The 18687-nt window shown below is 45.8% G+C and overlaps 1 protein-coding gene across 3 annotated transcripts in view; it reads left to right on the plus strand.

Annotated features, from left to right (window-relative positions):
• Positions 1-10490: 10490 nt before the first annotated feature.
• Positions 10491-18687, plus strand: part of LOC146210046 (complement factor B-like) — a 455586-nt gene continuing 447389 nt past the window's right edge. For all 3 annotated transcript variants that reach the window (XM_084606869.1, XM_084606879.1, XM_084606887.1), the window contains exon 1: positions 10491-10587. In XM_084606869.1, coding sequence (XP_084462995.1) covers positions 10551-10587 — 37 coding nt within the window. In that variant the 5' untranslated portion in view covers positions 10491-10550. The remainder of the gene's footprint in view (positions 10588-18687) is intronic.

Raw genomic sequence — 18687 nt, forward strand, 5'->3', positions numbered from 1 at the left:
AAGGTTGATCTGATGACAGAGATTACCACAGTGACAAGTGTCACTGCACGCACGAGCTTCGCGTGCTCTGCTCAATTACATATATTCACGAAACCGCTTTCCACACTGGCGGCCGCTATGTTTGCACGCGCGCAGTTCAGACGCACTGCCACCTGTGCCAAACACAGCATCGGATTACCCCAAGCGAAACTTTGCGCGTCAACAGGTAGCTTCGGCATGCGACAGCCCTAGGGACCTAGCGGCGGTGGGCATCGCTGCCTCTCTCTGGTGACAGGTGCGTCTCCGAGATCTTTGACACTCACCGACGTCGTACTTGCTACTTCTCGTCGGTTCCCACGATTCGGGCATCGTTGCAGCTTCATGCACTCGTGGCCACGGCGAAAAACGCCTCCACAATTGTCAGAGTTGATCACACCGGTCATGGGCACCGCGGCGCTGCATTCGCGGAATGGATACATGGAGGCATGGATGTAGGAAAGAACTTAGGAGAGGCCCTGACGTCATTTTTCTTAAGCCGGCGCGGCCGCGTCGCGACCGGATGCTGCAACGTCTCTCCTCCTCCTTTACCCTCCGCAATTTCTTTCTCCGCGACGCTCACGTACTTAGGGCCCTTAGCAATTCTGTTGTTAGTGGCCCGAGATTTCATAGCAACAGCGTCGCTGTTGCTAATGGATCTACTTGGCTAACCTTAAATTTTGACGTCACTTCCGCCACAATTTCTCCAATGCATTGGGAACGGCAAGGGCCTGTCCTGAGTTGTTTCCTTGCTCCATGCATGGAGGAATGGATACATGTAAGTAGACGCCTACTAGGGGGTATTGGAACGCACCAATGAATGGATGGATGGAATATAGGAGCGTCCCCTTTGAAACGGGGTGGTAGCATGTAGCTATCATGCTCATTTTCTCCCTATAACTTAATTATTGTTTTAGATTGGTTACCTATACCATCATTATATTTCTTGAATTTTTGTTTCTACCATTACTAACATTATGTCACTATTCTGCTTTTAAGCCACCAATCTTCCAGTCGTTTTTCGCTAGCTTCCACCGCCGGTTTATTCACTCGACAACTGGTATCTCTAAACCCCAGAGCTTCAGGAACAGTGACTGTGCCTGCATCAACTTCCGGATTGATACCATTACATTCGAGTATAATATGGTCAATTGTTTCACTGGAGTTACCACATACAGCACATACGTCATCTTCATTGTTAAAGTTCTTTTTGCAGTTGCGTGTTCTAAGGCACCCTGATCTAGCTTCAAAATGTAGGGCACTGCCTCTTGAGTTATCAAACAAAGCTTCCTTCCTGATCTGGCCTTTCCATTTTCGGTATAATTCCACACTCTGTTTCTTTTTCATTGAATTTATCCAATTTTTAACTTCTGAGTTTTTCACCTGTTGCCTAACGCTCTTTATTTCTCCGTCTTTGTGACTAGCTATACTTACTAGTTAGTTTCCTAGCTCTTTTCCTCCATTGTGAGTCAACGATTTTTAAATATAGATATCTAAATACTTTAGCTGCCCATCTGTTACTGTCCAATTTCCCCAGGCGTTCCTCATATAATATTTTACTCTGAGCTTCCCATACGTCGAAAGATGCCCAGCCCATATCTCCCTGTACCGCCTCATTTGTAGTTTTGCCGTGGGCACCTAGTGGTAATCGTCCAACGGCTCTCTGATTTATTTCTAATGTCGACTGTACCTCTGATTTTAGGCACAAAACCGGGCACCATAATTCCTTTCCAAATACCCTTCAAAACCTCATGCCTGTTGTATCCCAACAATGCCCTATGCTTCATTATCCCGGCATTCCTTCGCCCTTTGGCCTTAAGTGATTGCTCGTGCTTTTCGATGCGTGCCAGTCCTTCGTTTACCCATACCCCTAGATATTTATATTCTGCTACTCTGGGTATTTCATGGCTTTGTATTTTAACACCCTCATCAGTTGAGCCGTTGAAAATCATCAGACCCGACTTAACTGCACTAAAACTGAAGCCTAGAGCGTCCCCTTCGTCTCCGCAATACTTAACTGGAGTTTGCAATTCTTCCAGACTCTCAGCTAGCAGCACAATATCATCTGCATACATCAAACCGGGGAGGCGCTGCTCTAGCGCCTTTCCACCTAATCTTTATTGCAGGTTAAAACCTAGGTTACGTATTTGTATCCTCCATTCCAGGTTTATCACATGAAGCATGAACAGCACCGGTGATAGAGGGCAGCCTTGTCTTAATCTTTTGCATACTTTGACATCTTCCGTACTTCTTATCCCTTCCCATGTAATTTCTGCTTTGTTATCTTGGTATATTTCCAGTAGGAACTCTATCTCATAACCGATACAGGAAGGCCAAATACAAAAGTCTATTTTCCACTCTAGATATTTCGATGCATTGGGTGAGCACGAACAGGCTATCATCTAAGCGCCTACCACTTCTAAAGCCGTTCTGAAGTTCTCCGAGTATCTTGTTACTTTCTACTCATGCTTGCACCTTTAATTTCACCGCCTGCATGGCAAACCTGTACATAACAAATGTTATGGTAATCGGCCTGTAGGATTTTATGTGCGTCCTTTCTTCTTTCTCTTTATAAATAAAATTAATTTTACTCTGCCACCAGCTGTCCGGAATTTGCGTACTCGTTATGGCTGTTTCCAAAGCTTTTAACAACGTTTCTTTACTTTTTGCACCAAGTTCATTAATCAGCTTGATCGGAATTGCATCTATTCCTGTAGATGTGTTTTTAGTGTAGTGTGGTAATCTTCATCGATATAACCACTGACATGCGTCGCGTGCTGCCGCTCTCAAGGACGAAGAAGTTGTTCGCTGCCTTGCTCTTTCGCCACGCCTGACGCTTCGCTGCGAGTCTCCCCTGAGCGGCTGGAATCACCTGGGTTCACCGAATAAACACACCCCTACAATTGGTGGAGGTGCTGGGTACGTTCCCATCCACCCTGGAACTTAGAAGCCGCACGTTGACCACTGCTTCCACCATGCCAGACGAGACCACCTCGACATCGGCGCCCCTACCAACCACGGTACTGTGTTCTGGCGTTCTACGGCAGCGTGATCCATGCCTCTTCAGTGGCACGGCTGACCAAGACGTCGACGACTGGTTGTCGGCGTATGAACGTGTCAGCAGTTATAACAGATGGGACGACACTATTAAGCTAGGTAACGTAATATTTTACCTGACCGACGTGGCGAACCTCTGGTTTCGCAACCATGAGGCAGACCTGCCATCTTGGTCTGCATTTAAGAAGAATTTTTCGGAAGTGTTTGGCCGTCCTGCAGTTCGCAAACTCCGAGCAGAACAACGCTTGCGTGAGCGCACACAGCATACCGACGAGTCATTCACAAGTTATATAGAGGACATCGTTGACCTGTGCAAACGTGTCGACTGCGCTTGGTTCGAACTCTTCAAGTCCTCCGTCTTCTCCCGCAAACGTAATACAAGTGTTCGTCGACGGTGTCGCAATACTCGCTCTTGTTGACACGGGCGCTGCCGTATCCGTCATCAGTGAATCTCTTTGCCGTCGTCTTCGCAAGGTGACCACCGCACTACCCGACTTTTCGCTTCGCACCGCTTCATCCCAGCGCATTCATCCCTCAGCAGCGTGCACGGCCCGTGTTCTCATCGAAGACGTCTTATACACCATCGAGTTTATTGTACTGGCTCACTGCTCACACGACATCATCCTGGGCTACGATTTCCTTTCCGCTCATCATGCCGTTATTGACTGCGCCCGCGCGGAAGTTTCCTTTTTACCTCTTTGTGATACCGTCTTGTGTGACGTCCCTACCCGGCCTGCAAAACTCCTCGTCGCCAGTGACACAGACATTCCTCCATTTTCTGCTGCCCTCGTTCCACTCTCCTGTGAAAGCGTTATTAGTTCGACTGTCTTCTTCACACCTTCCGACGCCGCTTCACGCCATCCCTGCCTCCTGCTTCCATTTGGTGTCCTCAAGTTCGAAGATGGCCTTAGTGCAATGTACGTCTCAAATCCATTTTCGTGCCCGTCCGTCCTGCTACGCGGCGAGTGTCTCGGTCGTATTGAAGAACTTGATCCGGAGCTTGTAAATACTCTTCCTGCAACGCCTACTTCATTAGACGTTAATGTGCTCAGCTCTTGCGATACAGTGACCGCTTCGACACCACCCGATGTTCTTCAACAAGCTATTGACGCAGATCTCCCACCCGCACAACGCGATCAACTCGCTGCTCTTCTACAGAACTTCACTTCTGCCTTCGACCTTCCTCACACTGCTCTGGGTCGCACGTCTGTCGTTACGCACGCAATCGACACTGGTACGAACGCACCTTTACGACAGCGTCCTTATCGCGTGTCGGCCTCTGAGCGCCAAGTCATTGCTGACAACGTGGACGACATGCTTCGCCGGGGCGTCATACAGCCATCTAACAGTCCATGGGCTTCTCCGGTTGTTTTGGTCACCAAGAAAGATGGTTCCATCCGGTTTTGCGTCGATTACCGTAGGCTTAACAAAATCACGCGCAAAGATGTCTATCCTTTGCCGCGAATCGACGACGCCTTGGACTGTTTACAGGGAGCTGAGTATTTCTCCTCTTTGAATTTGCGCTCCGGCTACTGGCAAGTACCGATGGCTGATAATGACCGCTCGAAAACTGCCTTTATAACACCGGATGGATTATACGAGTTCAACGTTATGCCCTTTGGCCTCTGCAATGCCCCGGCTACTTTCGAGCGCCTGATGGACACTGTTCTTCGTGGACTCAAGTGGCAGACCTGTCTTTGTTATCTGGACGACATCGTAGTTTTTTCTGCCGACTTTTCTTCTCACCTTCTCCGCCTAAAGGATGTCCTCACGTGTCTCGCCGGCGCTGGGCTTCAGTTGAATTTGAAGAAGTGCCACTTTGCCGCCCGAAAACTCACAATTTTAGGCCACGTAGTTTCTAAGGACGGCATTCTTCCCGACCCCACCAAACTTCGCGCAGTTGCAGAGTTCCCGAAGCCAACCTCCCTGAAGCAGCTTCGGAGCTTTATCGGCCTCTGCTCCTACATTCGACGTTTCATCTTGAACTTCGCCTCTATCATCGCTCCTCTGACCCAGCTCCTTGCCGGCAGCTCCGACCTTTCCGCCTGGACTCCAGCCTGCGATAAAGCCTTCGACACTTTACGCCGCCTTTTGGTTTCGCCGCCCATTCTACGCCACTTTGATCCGGCTGCGCCTACGGAGATCCACACTGATGCCAGCGGTATTGGGCTTGGTGCCGTCCTTACCCAACGTAAGCCTGGTTACAGCGAGTATGTTGTGGCATACGCCAGCCGAACATTGACAAAGGCAGAATCTAATTATTCAGTCACAGAAAGGGAATGTTTGGCCATTATTTGGGCTATCGGAAAATTTCGTCCTTATGTGTATGGTCGACCGTTTTACGTTGTGACCGATCACCACGCTTTGTGCTGGCTTGCCTCTCTGAAAGACCCATCCGGTCGCCTTGCTCGCTGGGCTCTTCGTCTCCAGGAGTTTGACATTCATGTCATTTATCGATCAGGCCTGAAGCATACGGACGCGGATGCTCTTTCCCGCTCGCCATTGCCTAGAGATAATTCGTCTGACCACGTCTGTGCCTACGATTTGTCGACTCTTACAACTATCGACATGGCTACCGAGCAGCGGAATGACCCCTGGATCAATGCACTTTTGGATTTTCTCTCAAGTCCTACTCCCGGTCATTCATCCAAAGCGCTCGTCCGCCAAGCCCACCACTTCTCCATTCGTGACGGTCTTCTCTATCGCCGCAATTATTTGCTTGATGGACGGAAGTGGCTTCTAGTCATCCCGCGTCATCTCCGTGCCGACATTTGTGCTGCGTACCATGGTGACCCACAATGTGCTCACGGTGGGGTATTGAAAACCTACACGCGCCTACGTCTGCGATTTTACTGGCGTGGAATGTACCGCTTCGTAAGACATTTCGTGCGCGCTTGCGAATCTTGTCAACGCCGAAAAACGCCTCAGAAGTCCTCTGTTTCGTTGCAGCCGTTACCCTGCCCTGCTCGTCCGTTTGACCGCGTTGGCATAGATCTCTATGGCCCTCTTCCGACTACTCCTGCTGGAAACCGGTGGATCATTGTGGCAGTAGACCATCTGACTCGCTACACTGAAACATCACCGTTACCCTCTGCCTCTGCAAGAGACGTTGCTTTGTTCATTCTCAACAACTTGATTCTTCGCCACGGGACTCCGAAGGAACTGCTCAGTGACCGCGGACGCGTTTTCTTGTGCGACGCTCTCGAGGCCCTACTGAAAGAATGTCGCATCATTCATCGCACCGCTACTTCTTACCACCCTCAGACGAATGGCCTGACAGAACGCTTCAACCGAACTCTGAGTGACATGCTGGCCATGTACGTCAACGACGCTCATTCCAACTGGGACCACGTTCTTCCCTTCGTAACCTACGCGTACAACACTGCGATACAGACCACCACCGGATTTTCTCCCTTTTTTCTTCTTTACGGGCGCGAGCCAACCTGCACAATGGACGCGCTTTTTCCCTACCGCCCTGATGGTTCTGAATCGACGCCACTCTCGGACGCCGCCCAGTACGCAGAAGAATGCCGTCAGCTCGCTCGTTCGCTTACAAAGGAAAATCAGTGGCAACAAAAACACCATCGTGACACTGGTGAGGCGCCTTCATATGCGCCCAACTCCCTGGTGTGGCTCTGGGTTCCTGCCACAACCGCCGGCCTGTCAAAGAAGCTTCTTGCTCGGTATCACGGTCCATACCGAGTCCTTCAAAAAACATCTCCTGTGAACTACGTAGTTGAGCCGGTTACGCCATCTGCGGACTTGCGTCGCCGTGGACGCGAAATAGTTCATGTGGACCGAATCAAGCCCTACTACGACCCGTCTGTCCTTTCGGCACCATGAGTCGCCAGGATGGCTCCTTCTCTGCCCGGGGGGAAACTGTAGTGTGGTAATCTTCATCGATATAACCACTGACATGCGTCGCGTGCTGCCGCTCTCAAGGACGAAGAAGTTGTTCGCTGCCTTGTTCTTTCGCCACGCCTGACGCTTCGCTGCGAGTCTCCCCTGAGCGGCTGGAATCACCTGGGTTCACCGAATAAACACACCCCTACATTAGGAATATTGTTTTCTGCCTTTTTCCAGTTTAGATTAGTCAGTTCTAAGCTGCTTTGTATTCTGCTACCTTGTGTTGTTTCTTGATTTGCGGAGATTACCCTATCGTCGCTCTTAAATGACTCGGCTACAACTAATGTAATGTAGTTCACTGCGTAGTCACCCATTAAACAATTTCTCCCGTTATCTTGAATCCGATCCTGCTTTCTTTGATTTTTTTTCCCTAGCCATCTTATATGGTTCCAGAATTTTCTTGCTCCGCCTCTAGAGGCATCGTGTATATCAGCCATCCAGCGATCGGTGGACTGTATAATTTTACTTTGGACGAGGGCCTGCACTTGAAGTTTCTTTTGTCGATATGATTCCCATTTTTGGTCGATTTCCTCCTGAGATACCTGTGCTTTCTTTGCCATTCGGTGTTCCCTTGAAGCAGCCCGTCGTTGTTCAATAGCTTCCCTGATTTCCTTATTCCACCAGCTCCGTGGCTTCCTCTTTCCATTCCAGCGGCTTTCTACTTTAACCTCCCTAATATTCCTCCTTATGAGTAGTTCTACCTGTTCATAATCCCAGTCTCCCATGGGGCTTTTTTCTATTGCTTCCTCTATATCTGCTGCTATCTGCACTATTTGATCGGCATTTAATTTTTGCGTTTACTTTTTGTCTAAGTTCAATTTCTTTTTTCATCAAGGGCTACATCTGCAGACTAATACTTTTATGATCACTTCCCAGGCTATACTCCCCTTCTTCGTCTGTTTCCATTTTTGTGATTTTGCCACAAATTCCCTGTGAAATTAAACAGTCAGTAGTGAGTTCGAGCTGTATCGCAGTTTAAAAATAGTTATACCGCGAACCTCGCCATTACGTATTCATGTGTGCGCTTTCTCACGCTTGGAGAAACGAGCTACAAATATCGGCGCTTACTGTATTATCTTCCTGACATCGTCAACTCCCTTAGCTAAACTTTCTACCACTCCCACAGCGTCACCTTTTAGGGCATCGTTTAGCCCCGCGGCTACTATCACCATCAGAAGCGGAACTATCACCATCAGAAGCGGCTCACCAGCGGAAGTTTTCAACTGTTTATCTTTACTCTCTTTCTGCCCTCATTGTTCTCCCTGAGAAGGATGCAACTAAGACTCGCTTATCACCCTTTACACGTTCCAAGATATCTTGCTTCCACATGCTCATGTTAGAATCTCCGACGATAAGCACTTGGGCATCCTATCTCCCTTGCCCAACTGTTGGCTCCTGCTTTCGACTATCTGTGTCCTTCTCTCTAGGATTTTCATTCTTCCTTTCTTCTTCCTTTTTTTACGGACTTCCGAGTAGCTGCTTCTAAATAACTCGGTCGGTTCGGATCCGCCTGATCTACTTTGCTTATGTCTTCCATGCCAGTGCTGGTCCCAGCCACGTTGCCCGCACTGGAATGTTCGTCCTCGTTCGTTCCAAGGATAAAGTCGGCCACTTTTTTTTTTCCATTTGAGGAAGCTGTCCAAGCAGTTTCTGATTTTCTACCCTTAACAAACGTACTTCATTTTCTAAATCATCCACACGAGACACTAAACTGCCCCTTTCTCGATCAAATCTATCTAGGCGCGCACTCAGCACGCAACGCCGACACAAAAAGTCACTGCCTTCCGCTTCATCTACAGAGTCAAAACGCGTTTCCTTGAGATTAACCTGCGCCTCACACTGAGTACACTTTACCTTCTTTTGATTGCACATCTTAAACATGTATCGACTGAACTATTTCTATTACGAATAATAAGAATATAAAAACTGCAAAACGAAGACACAAGAAACGACTAGCTAGATGGATGGGTGGAATATAGGAGCGCCCCCTTTGAAACTGGGTGGTAGGAGTAGCTATCATGCTCATTTTTCTCCCTATATCTTAATTATTGATTTAGAATGGTTAACTAAACCATCATTCTATTTATTAATCTTTTATTCCTACATTACTCACATTATGTCACTTCTCTGCTTTTAAGCTACCAATTTTCCAGTCGGTTTTTGCTAGTTTCCACCGCCGGTTTATTCACCCGGCCACTGGTATCTCTAAACCCCAGAGCTTCAGGAACAGTGATTGCGCCTGCATCAATTTCCGGATGGATACCATTACATTCGAGTATAATATGGTGAATTGTTTCACTGGAGTTACCACATACAGCACATGCGTCATTTCATTGTTAAATTTCTTTTTGTAGCTGAGTGGTCTAAGGCACCCTGATCTAGCTTCAAAAATTAGGGCACTGCTTCTTGAGTTATCAAAGAATGCTTCCTTCCTGATCTGCATTTTTCACTTTCGGTACAATTCCACACTGATTCTTTTCCACGGAATTTTTATCTTCTGTGTTGAATAATACCTATTGGATAATACCAGCGCCACCTTTCGGAAATTTCACCAGCGATCTAAATACAGATGCTGCTTCCCCTACATCGCCACTGGAGTTTTCAGTGAGCCTGGTACCGATTACGACTTCCGCACCCGATCTTACTCAAACCTCTGGGCCACAAGTGCGTTCTTTTATTACTAAATAAAGAAATTTCATTCACAACAAATATTTCTCGTTTACTTCATTGCATTTTGCCAATGAGTTGCACCAACAGCTCTATGGATGTGAAATGCTCCAAGCAAGCGTCTGGCGAAAAAAAAAAATGCATGAAGCCAATATATAAATCCAGATACTAACATTATGCATGCCAGTAGGTAGGCTTGACGTACAAATATTGCGGTGGTAATGAATTTGAGAGCATGAAAATATTCAGAAGCCAGTGAAGAACATCCTATTTTAAATATTACGATAGCCAACAGATATGGTTGGGTTGCCGATATAGAACACTCAGTGAATAGGTATGTAATCGGCTTGAAGCTGGAAAACCAGCATGGAAGGTATGCCGGCTTCTTCAATGGTTAAATATAGGTCCTACGTCTGTTTATAGCCCGGTTAAAAACAGACTCGCCTCGGTTTGGCTCGGATTGCATTTGGGTTAAATGCCAATAAAGGTACGAAATTTGTGCAATTTTTTTTTTCAACGCTGAGACAGTGTTGGTCCAATGCTGTTGTGCTACTTGGGTTGAATGCCTTCTAATTTGCGCGGTCACTTCCCTCTTCTTCGTCGCTCTCCCCTGAGTGTACGCTTTATCACGCAGCTTTCTTTGAGCTGACCCCCCAAAAAATAGAAGATAACGTCCTGAAAATTTCAGAATTGTTTTCCGAGTCCACTGCTGGGAAAATAATGTCTCTCGAAGCAGAACCCTTGTTACCCATGCTGTGGGCAACCGCTTTCCCTGACATCTTGCGGCCGACTCCAACTTCTGTAATTTGAAACGCATATCAGCACAGCGCGCAGGGGCCCACTCGGGCTCCCGGCGGCAGCTGATAGTGGTGAGGAAGGTCACGCGGCCATTCCTTCGAGTGGCCATGGGGGCAACAAGAGCCAAGACAGCCGCACTTGGAGGTACGTATATGATATGACTTCTTAGCACCGGTGCCATGCGAGTAGTATTGAAGCAACAGTTTGCGGTGGTGTCACAAACTAACAAACAGCTCAAACGTGCTCCAGCTCAATAAGATTTAGCTTTATTTGTGCCGGTCGCTCCTACAGCCAACACAAGGACGAAAACGTCTATGGCCGGAATCAGCGTACACGTGCATTGATTGGTCTAAATGCGGATTTATTGACACGACACTAGTAGATACCTCTACAAACCAATGACTTTTCGCCCAAAAATACTGCTGTCAAGGTTCAATGAATTTGTTTGCCTTTGCAGCGGCTTTTTTCAGACTGAGAGAAAACATGAAAGCAACGCCAGAGAGACTATATTTCCTGAAAGAACAGACACGCAGGGAAGGAAATACATCTTATTTTAACAACCTATTCGTGCCACACATCTTTATCCAATATTATCATTGCAGGAATATAAGCAAAACAAGTAAACGAGACATTTTCATCGAAAAATAGGACCACCTTTTTTGGCAGGAATTTTCGTGCTACTTTAGATTTTGTCTGTAAATGTGTAATATTAAACTCTTAGATGCCCACCTTGCTACAAGATGGCGCATCTTGATAGCGGTTTTTCGTTACACGAGTATTTACACGGCTGAAAGCTCTTACTACAAAGGAAGACTGTGTTCATGAGCATGACCTCAAGAACCGGCGCAAAGATCAAAATGCACTTGTGAAGCGCTCAATATCTGCCACACAGATCAAACTCGGCAAATGCAAGTATGATCGCTAAAGAAAGGGACAAAAAGTGAAGGCTCTATCTTGAATCATTCAACATCTAGATGAATACGCAAGATGCCTCAGATGGCTCATGCGCCTTGTTTTTGAAGGGACACCACTATGTTTTGACTCATTGTGAACATCCTCTTTCTTTTGGTGGGTGTCTTCCAATTTCATGATGCACCATCCTGAGCAGACAGGATTCCGCAAGACTTTCGACTCTACAGCTCTCGGTCATTGCTAGCGATCGAAGCAGATGCGCATGAGGAGAGTTATGCGCCGTAGTTGGCGGGGCGTGATATGTTCTTAAGCAAGGATTTTCTCTCTCAATAGCAGTGACGTATCAGCTATTGGAGTGGATAAGCGTTCAAAATTTCACCATGTGCTGCAGCAACATCATTGTGGTTAATCGTAGGGTAAACTAACCGCTTGTGTTCGTAGCTTTTGTGTATCAATGGCTTTACTGTTGAAATCACTTTCTGCGCAGGTTTTTTCTTAGCCTGTTTTTGATGCCGTGCATTACGTTGCTTCTACTGGTTAGTTTGCCGGGTTATTGATCATTGTTTCATTCGGTTGCCTGCACGCTATATGTATGCCAATCCTGGTAGGCCAGAATCCTGCCTTACAATATTTTTAAATAAATAAGATAAATATCTCAAATGCATTTTATTGGAGTTAGAGCCGGCGGGAATTTGGGGTGATGTATATCCGAATAAAAAAAAAATGTTTTTTCGCTCAGCGTCAGAATGTCCACAGAATGACCACAGTATCTGCATTGCGCAGCTTACCATGATGAACAGCTTTCTTCTGTCGAGGTGCACGAATGTACTCTTTTTTTTGGCAGCTACTTTTATCTCCCGAAAATCAGCGAGCAATTGTGTCGCTCCACCAACTATGCTTTATGAATTAATATTGCAAATGCATGTGCAAAGGACAGGTGCACTGTTGTGCCATTTTTACATATATATATATACCTGTGTCAACCTGTTTTGAGCTCGTGCTAGTGACGAATTACAATGTAGAATGAGCTGAAGCCTTAAGGCAGGAAAAATGTAAGCTTGTCCACTTCGCTGCTCTTTTGTGTTAGTTTTCCATACTTGGTTTTCTCTTAAACAAGTCAGATAATCTTAGTCCTAGCGAATAGGGGAGCTTAGAAGAAATTCCAGCAAGGCTAGTTAGCGCATAGCCGTTCACAAATACGAGTTGCGCGCACACACAAGACGGAAATAATAAGAAAACGAACAAGACCAGGCACTGTCAACTGGTTTTATTCACATCCCCGAGGCTTATATAGACGATCTGCACACGCGCCCAAAAATGGCGGAAAGAGGAAATAAAGAAGCCAAGTCAAGCCTGCGCAGAAGTCAGAAGAAACTGCGCACGAAGTTCCCCTCTGCACTGTACAGCATTACGAAGCCCTCCCAAACTCAGCAATCGCCCTTTTCTTTGACGTAATAGGCTTCTAAAGGCGGGCTAATTCGTCTTCACACTTGCATGGAATCGCAATACTCTTGAATTGTTGCTCATACGAGCAGCGTGTAATGAAATCAGCGGGCAAGTTCGCTCCTTTTCTCTTGCGAAGTGAACGAGCAGGCTGCCATGCGCGCTCATTCATGTAATGGCCTGTCGGACCAACACCTGAGTGGGATTTCATAAACCACACTCGTGGCATATTTCGCAAAACTTTCGGGCTCTTTTACACTGCATCCGTTTCGCTCATCGCTATCGCCGTTGATCCTCAGCACAAACCAGCGAGCATTCGTGGCGCTGAAAAAAAAAACACGGGCAACGCATGCCTCTTTGCAACTTTCTTCCCGTTGTGGGCAAATTTGTGCATATGTACACGCCATCTTTCTAAACACGCACTCATTTTTATTGCAACGATTTCCTTCCTTTACATTTTTAACATGGTTGCCAGCTACAGCCGAGAAGACCACGCAGGGGAACCCGGCTAAAGAGCGCTGTTAAGAAGCAAATAACGAGCAGCTTCCCTTTGATTCTGCGTACACCATGATAGTGAAAAGAGCTGTAGCTAGCTTATGTCTGGAATCTGCTCTAATACATGCAATACAGTCCAGCTTCAAAAATAAAGCTCTAAAGATTCTTTCCCCGTGTAAAATGCGAGATGAAGTTATATATTGTCGAAACGTCCAGTGTAACTTGATCACGCAAAGGAAATATTCTTTAGTAATTGCTTAGTTAACACAGATGTAGACAGGACAGGCGCTAACTGACAACTTTTTTTTCGAGGAAAACCGGAGCACAATTTATGTCAAAACTCACGTGACAATCAAGGGGCCTTATACTACGATCAAATACAGTTTAACAAAGGGCGGCCGACAATCTTGACCCGGAAAAACCATAAAATAAACAAGGGGGGCCGGAAAGCATTATCAACAGATTATATAAAACTCATTGTGAACTTATTACAACAGAGGGGGCGCGAACAACATCGTGACCAAGGGACGGTGCGAAACAACCCAACCAGAGCAACGAGCGAGGCTAAAAGGGCCCAAAACAAGGAAAGTAAAAGCAGAGTCATAGGTCAAAACCAGAAAAAACGTGCGAGGCAAAAGCAGAGTCAAAACTAAAAACAGATAAAACGCGCGAAGCAAAAGCAGAGTCACAACTAAAAACAGATAAAACGTGCGAAGCAAAAGCAGAGTCAAAAACAAAAGACAGGCGAAACGTGCGTAGCAAAAGCGTAGTGAAATTTAAAAGCAGACAGTCTTTGCGAAGCAAAAGCGGAGTCATAAGCTAAATTAGACTCAGGAGTGTAGAAGGCTCCCCGCTAAAACATTGAAGTGCTAAACAAGAATAATCAGGATGGGCGAGTGGAAGAACAATTATGAAGAATGAGAAAATCAAGGGAGTAAACACAACAGAAACCGGGAAGGAATAAAAGAAATTCCACAGACGATAACTCGTTTCATATCAGTCAGCAACCGGTTGCTTGTGGTAATAAAGCAAAAAGGGTTATAACACCTACATGTGGCCATCAAGGAATTAAAATTCGCTTTCAAGAAGGTTGATAGAAGGTACGCTGACGCAATCCTGACCGGCCTTTCTAATGAAGTATGCCTCTATGACTTCGCGCTCAGTTTTTTCTTTGGCTGATCTTAAGAAATCTGTACTATCTAAGAGCGGATAACATGCATTATTCGGATCTGTTTTACAAGCTTTACAATGTTCGGCAAGGTTAGTACCCGATTTGTTGCGTACGCATAGTCTGTGTTCTCTCGCCCTCTCATTGAAACATCTTCCAGTTTGTCCGATGTACTGGAGCCCGCAACTGATTGGAATCTTGTACACGACATTTTCCGTGCATTCCGTGAGCCTAGTTTGATGTTTCTTCGTGCAGGCTACTTGCTTTTTCATCTTTCTAGTGCATACTTTCGATAGTTTGCATGGTGCAGATAAAATAATTTTGGACGTTATAACGCGCTGCCAGTTTTTTGAAGTTATGTGAAAACCTGTGGAAGTATGGAATTACCTGGACTGGCATCTTACTCTTGCTTTCTTTGTTTCCCTGCTTACTACGTTGACTGTTTGAGGCTTTTAGGTTTTGCAGAAGGCTTTCACACACTGCTACAATAACGTCAGGGGGGAAACCTGCGTCTTGTAGACGCTTGAATTGCTCATTCATGCTAGTAGCCATGCGGTGTGTACAGGATATTGTTGTGGCACCGTGAAGACAGTAAAACGCGATGCCACGCTTCACAACATTGGAGTGTGCACTAACAAAACATAACAGGCGCTCTTTTGTACGCGGGCTGTACATCCAGCACAGCGTGTGGCCGTTAAAATCCAGCTCAATATGTAAAAACTGAATGAGGCCATCTGTAGGCGATTCCCATGTGAACCTTAAACCGGAACCGTGATCAGAAATGATGCTGAGCATTCATTCCTTTCTCTGCTAGAATACTACCTTGATTCAACAGCTATTTTCTCAGACGGACAATACTATATCCAGAAAAAAGGCATCTGCATCGGTTCGTCGGTCGCTCCTGTGCTGTGTGATATATTCTTATCTGCAGTTGACAAACGTATTCAAGCCAAACTTTCAAACCTTTCAGTTAAAAAAGTGGTCAGATACGTTGATGACTTTTTGATCATTTTTAGTAAATGTTATGCTAGACAAGGTGATGTTGTCAAGGAGGTGCTCAGCATCCTTTCTGCTCACGGTTCCGGTTGAAAGTTCACATGGGAATCGCCTACAGATTGCCTCATTCAGTTTTTACATATTGAGCTGCATTTTAACGGCCACACGCTGTTCTGGATGTACAGTCCGCGTACAAAAAAGCGCCTGTTATGTTTTGATAGTGCACACTCCAAGGTTGTGAAGCGTGGCATCGTGTTTTACTGTCTTCACGGTGCCACAACAAAATCCTGTACCCACCGCATGGCTACTATCATGAATGAGCAATTCAAGCGTCTACAAGACGCAGGTTTCCCCCCTGACGTTATTGTAGCAGTGTGTGAAAGCCTTCTGCAAAACCTAAAAGCCTCAAACAGTCAACGTAGTAAGCAGGGAAACGAAGAAAGCAAAAGTAAGATGCCAGTCCAGGTGATTCCATACTTCTATAGGTTTTCACATAACTTCAAAAAGCTTGCAGCGCGTTATAACGTCAAAATTATTTTCTCTGCACCATGCAAACTATTCAAAGTATGCACTAGAAAGATGAAAAAGCAAGTAGCATGCAGGAAGAAACATCAAACTAAGTTCACGGAATGCAAGGAAAATGTCGTGTACAGGATTCCAACCAGTTGCGGGCTCCAGTACATCGGAGAAACTGGAAGATGTTTCAATGAGAGGGCGAGGAACACAGACTATGCGTACGCAACAAATCGGGTACTAACCTTGCCGAACATTGTAAAGCTTGTAAAACAGATCCAAATAATGCATGTTATCCGCTCTTAGATAGTACAGATTTCTTAAGATCAGCCAAAGAAAAAACTGAGCGCGAAGTCATGGAGGCATACTTCATTAGGAAGGCCGGTCAGGATTGCGTCAGCGTACCTTCTATCAACCTTCTTGAAAGCGAATTTGAATTCCTTGATGGCCACATGTAGGTGTTATAACCCTTTTTGCTTTATTACCACAAGCAACCGGTTGCTGACTGATATGAAACGAGTTATCGTCTGTGGAATTTCTTTTATTCCTTCCCGGTTTCTGTTGTGTTTACTCCCTTGATTTTCTCATTCTTCATAATTGTTCTTCCACTCGCCCATCCTGATTATTCTTGTTTAGCACTTCAATGTTTAAGCGGGGAGCCTTCTACACTCCTGAGTCTGATTTTAGTTTTGACTCTGCGTTTGCTTCCCACTGATCGTCTGATTTAGCTTATGACTCCGCTTTTGCTTCGCACGTTTCATATGTCTTTAGTTTTTGACGGCTTTTGCTTTGCCCGTTTGGTCTGTTTTTAGTCCATGACTCCGCTTTTGCTTCGCACGTTTCGTCTGTCTTTTGTTTTTGACTCTGCTTTTGCTTCGCACGTTTTATCTGTTTTTAGTATTGACTCTGCTTTTGCTTCGCACGTTTTTTTCTGGTTTTGACCTATGACTGCTTTTACTTTCCTTGTTCTGGGCCCTTTTGGGCTCGCTTGTTGCTGTGGTTGGGTCCTTTGGCACCGTCCCTTGGCCACGATGTTGTAATAAGTTCACAATGAGGTTTACATAATCTGTTGATAATGCTTTCCGGCCCCCCTTGTTTATTTTATGGTTTTTCCGGGTCAAGATTGTCGGCCGCCGTTTGTTAAACTGTATTTGGTCGTAGTATAAGGCCCCTTTATTGTCACATGAGTTTTGACATAAAGTGTGCTGCGGGTTTCCTCGAAAATAAAGTTGTCAGTTAGCGCTTGTCCTGTCTACATCTGTGTTAGCTGTCCCCGTCTTTTTTGCGCTATGTCTTCAAGAAACTGCTACCAACTAGCCCAAACCAAACATCTGTTGCATTCTTTATTAAGGTTGAAAGTCGGGTGAGTCATATTGAAGGTAGATCAAGAAACGAAGACAAAGGAGCAGAAAGACACAACACGAACGTTTTTTTCGCAACTAAAATTCATAAAATACTGATCTCATCAATCTGAAAACGGAAGAATATATACGTGATAGTATCAAGAAAAGTGCAGGGCACGATACAGCTGGTGGGGGTGCTTATTAAGTGAGATAAGGTGCAAAAGAAAAGAACCTCATAGTCACAGTAGCGACCAACAATTACCAAAGAGAAAGAGTAGACGGAAGTAATTAGTACCATGTGTGGCCTAGATATTCCAGTTCGTTTTGTGTAAAGAAATCGCCGGCGCGCTTATGCATGTATTTCCTTGTCTTGAAATATAAAAAAAAGCCTGCGTTATTTCGCGCTGAAGTGATTCCTTATGGCACGGCCGCTCGATGGAAGCGCACTAGGTGCGGCCTGCTACGTTGCCCGAAACCGGCGGCAGGCGCCTACTTCCAGTCGCCACCGCCGCGGCGCCACCGTTCGGGGACAGCCGCACGCGGAGAGCTGCGCCTGGCTGCGCTTTGGGGAAGGCGTCGGCATGGTAGAAGCCTTTTATTTTCAGGATATAAGAGCTCCGCTTCACCCAATTTGGCAACACGAATTAGTATATGCTGTCATGTCTAGTGTGACCATGTCAGCACTTAGCGCTTGCTCGGCAAGGATGTATACTGGGGTGTACCCTGAAAAACTTATAATGACGGTGGTTCAAGGCCACTCGATTGGAGAGCTCGCATCGCCATGATGTTGCATTCGGATCCAGTTGTTTGTCACATGAAAATGTGACCCGGCTGTGAAAAATTCGAAGCTGTTCAGCTGCCATGGTAGCATAATGCATTACCACTTAATTAACTATATCGCGAATTCCGTGTGTCATTTTCATACCATTTACTTATTCCTGCATACAGCTTTTACACACAAATTGACGTCAACCTGTTCTAAGCTGCCAGTGCTATCCAATAAAAAATGTTCTACTATGAGCAACCTCTATGAAAATGCGACATGTAACCAACCTTTCTATCTCATTCTGACAAATGCTACGGTGGAAATATGAAGATGTTTATTAAGTTAAATCTAGATGATAACCTGGGATCTTCGACTGAGTTTGAGACATTAAACTTTGCACGCCAGAACGCTATCCGTCATGGCTTCCCGCATTTTGCATGACCGGATAAAGTAAGCGCGCTTGATAGAGCCGGTCTGCCTCAAGGTGCTACGTATATGCGCCGAAAGTTTTTATTACTACTTTTATTGGCTGCTCGCAAACCCATACAATTTTGCTTTCAATGGAAGAACGCGCATCGAGTGTTTCTGTTGTGAAACTCTTAGCTGCG

Source organism: Amblyomma maculatum, chromosome 1, assembly GCF_055883805.1.
Source record: "Amblyomma maculatum isolate TAMU_Amacu chromosome 1, ASM5588380v1, whole genome shotgun sequence".
Classification (NCBI taxonomy): domain Eukaryota; kingdom Metazoa; phylum Arthropoda; class Arachnida; order Ixodida; family Ixodidae; genus Amblyomma; species Amblyomma maculatum.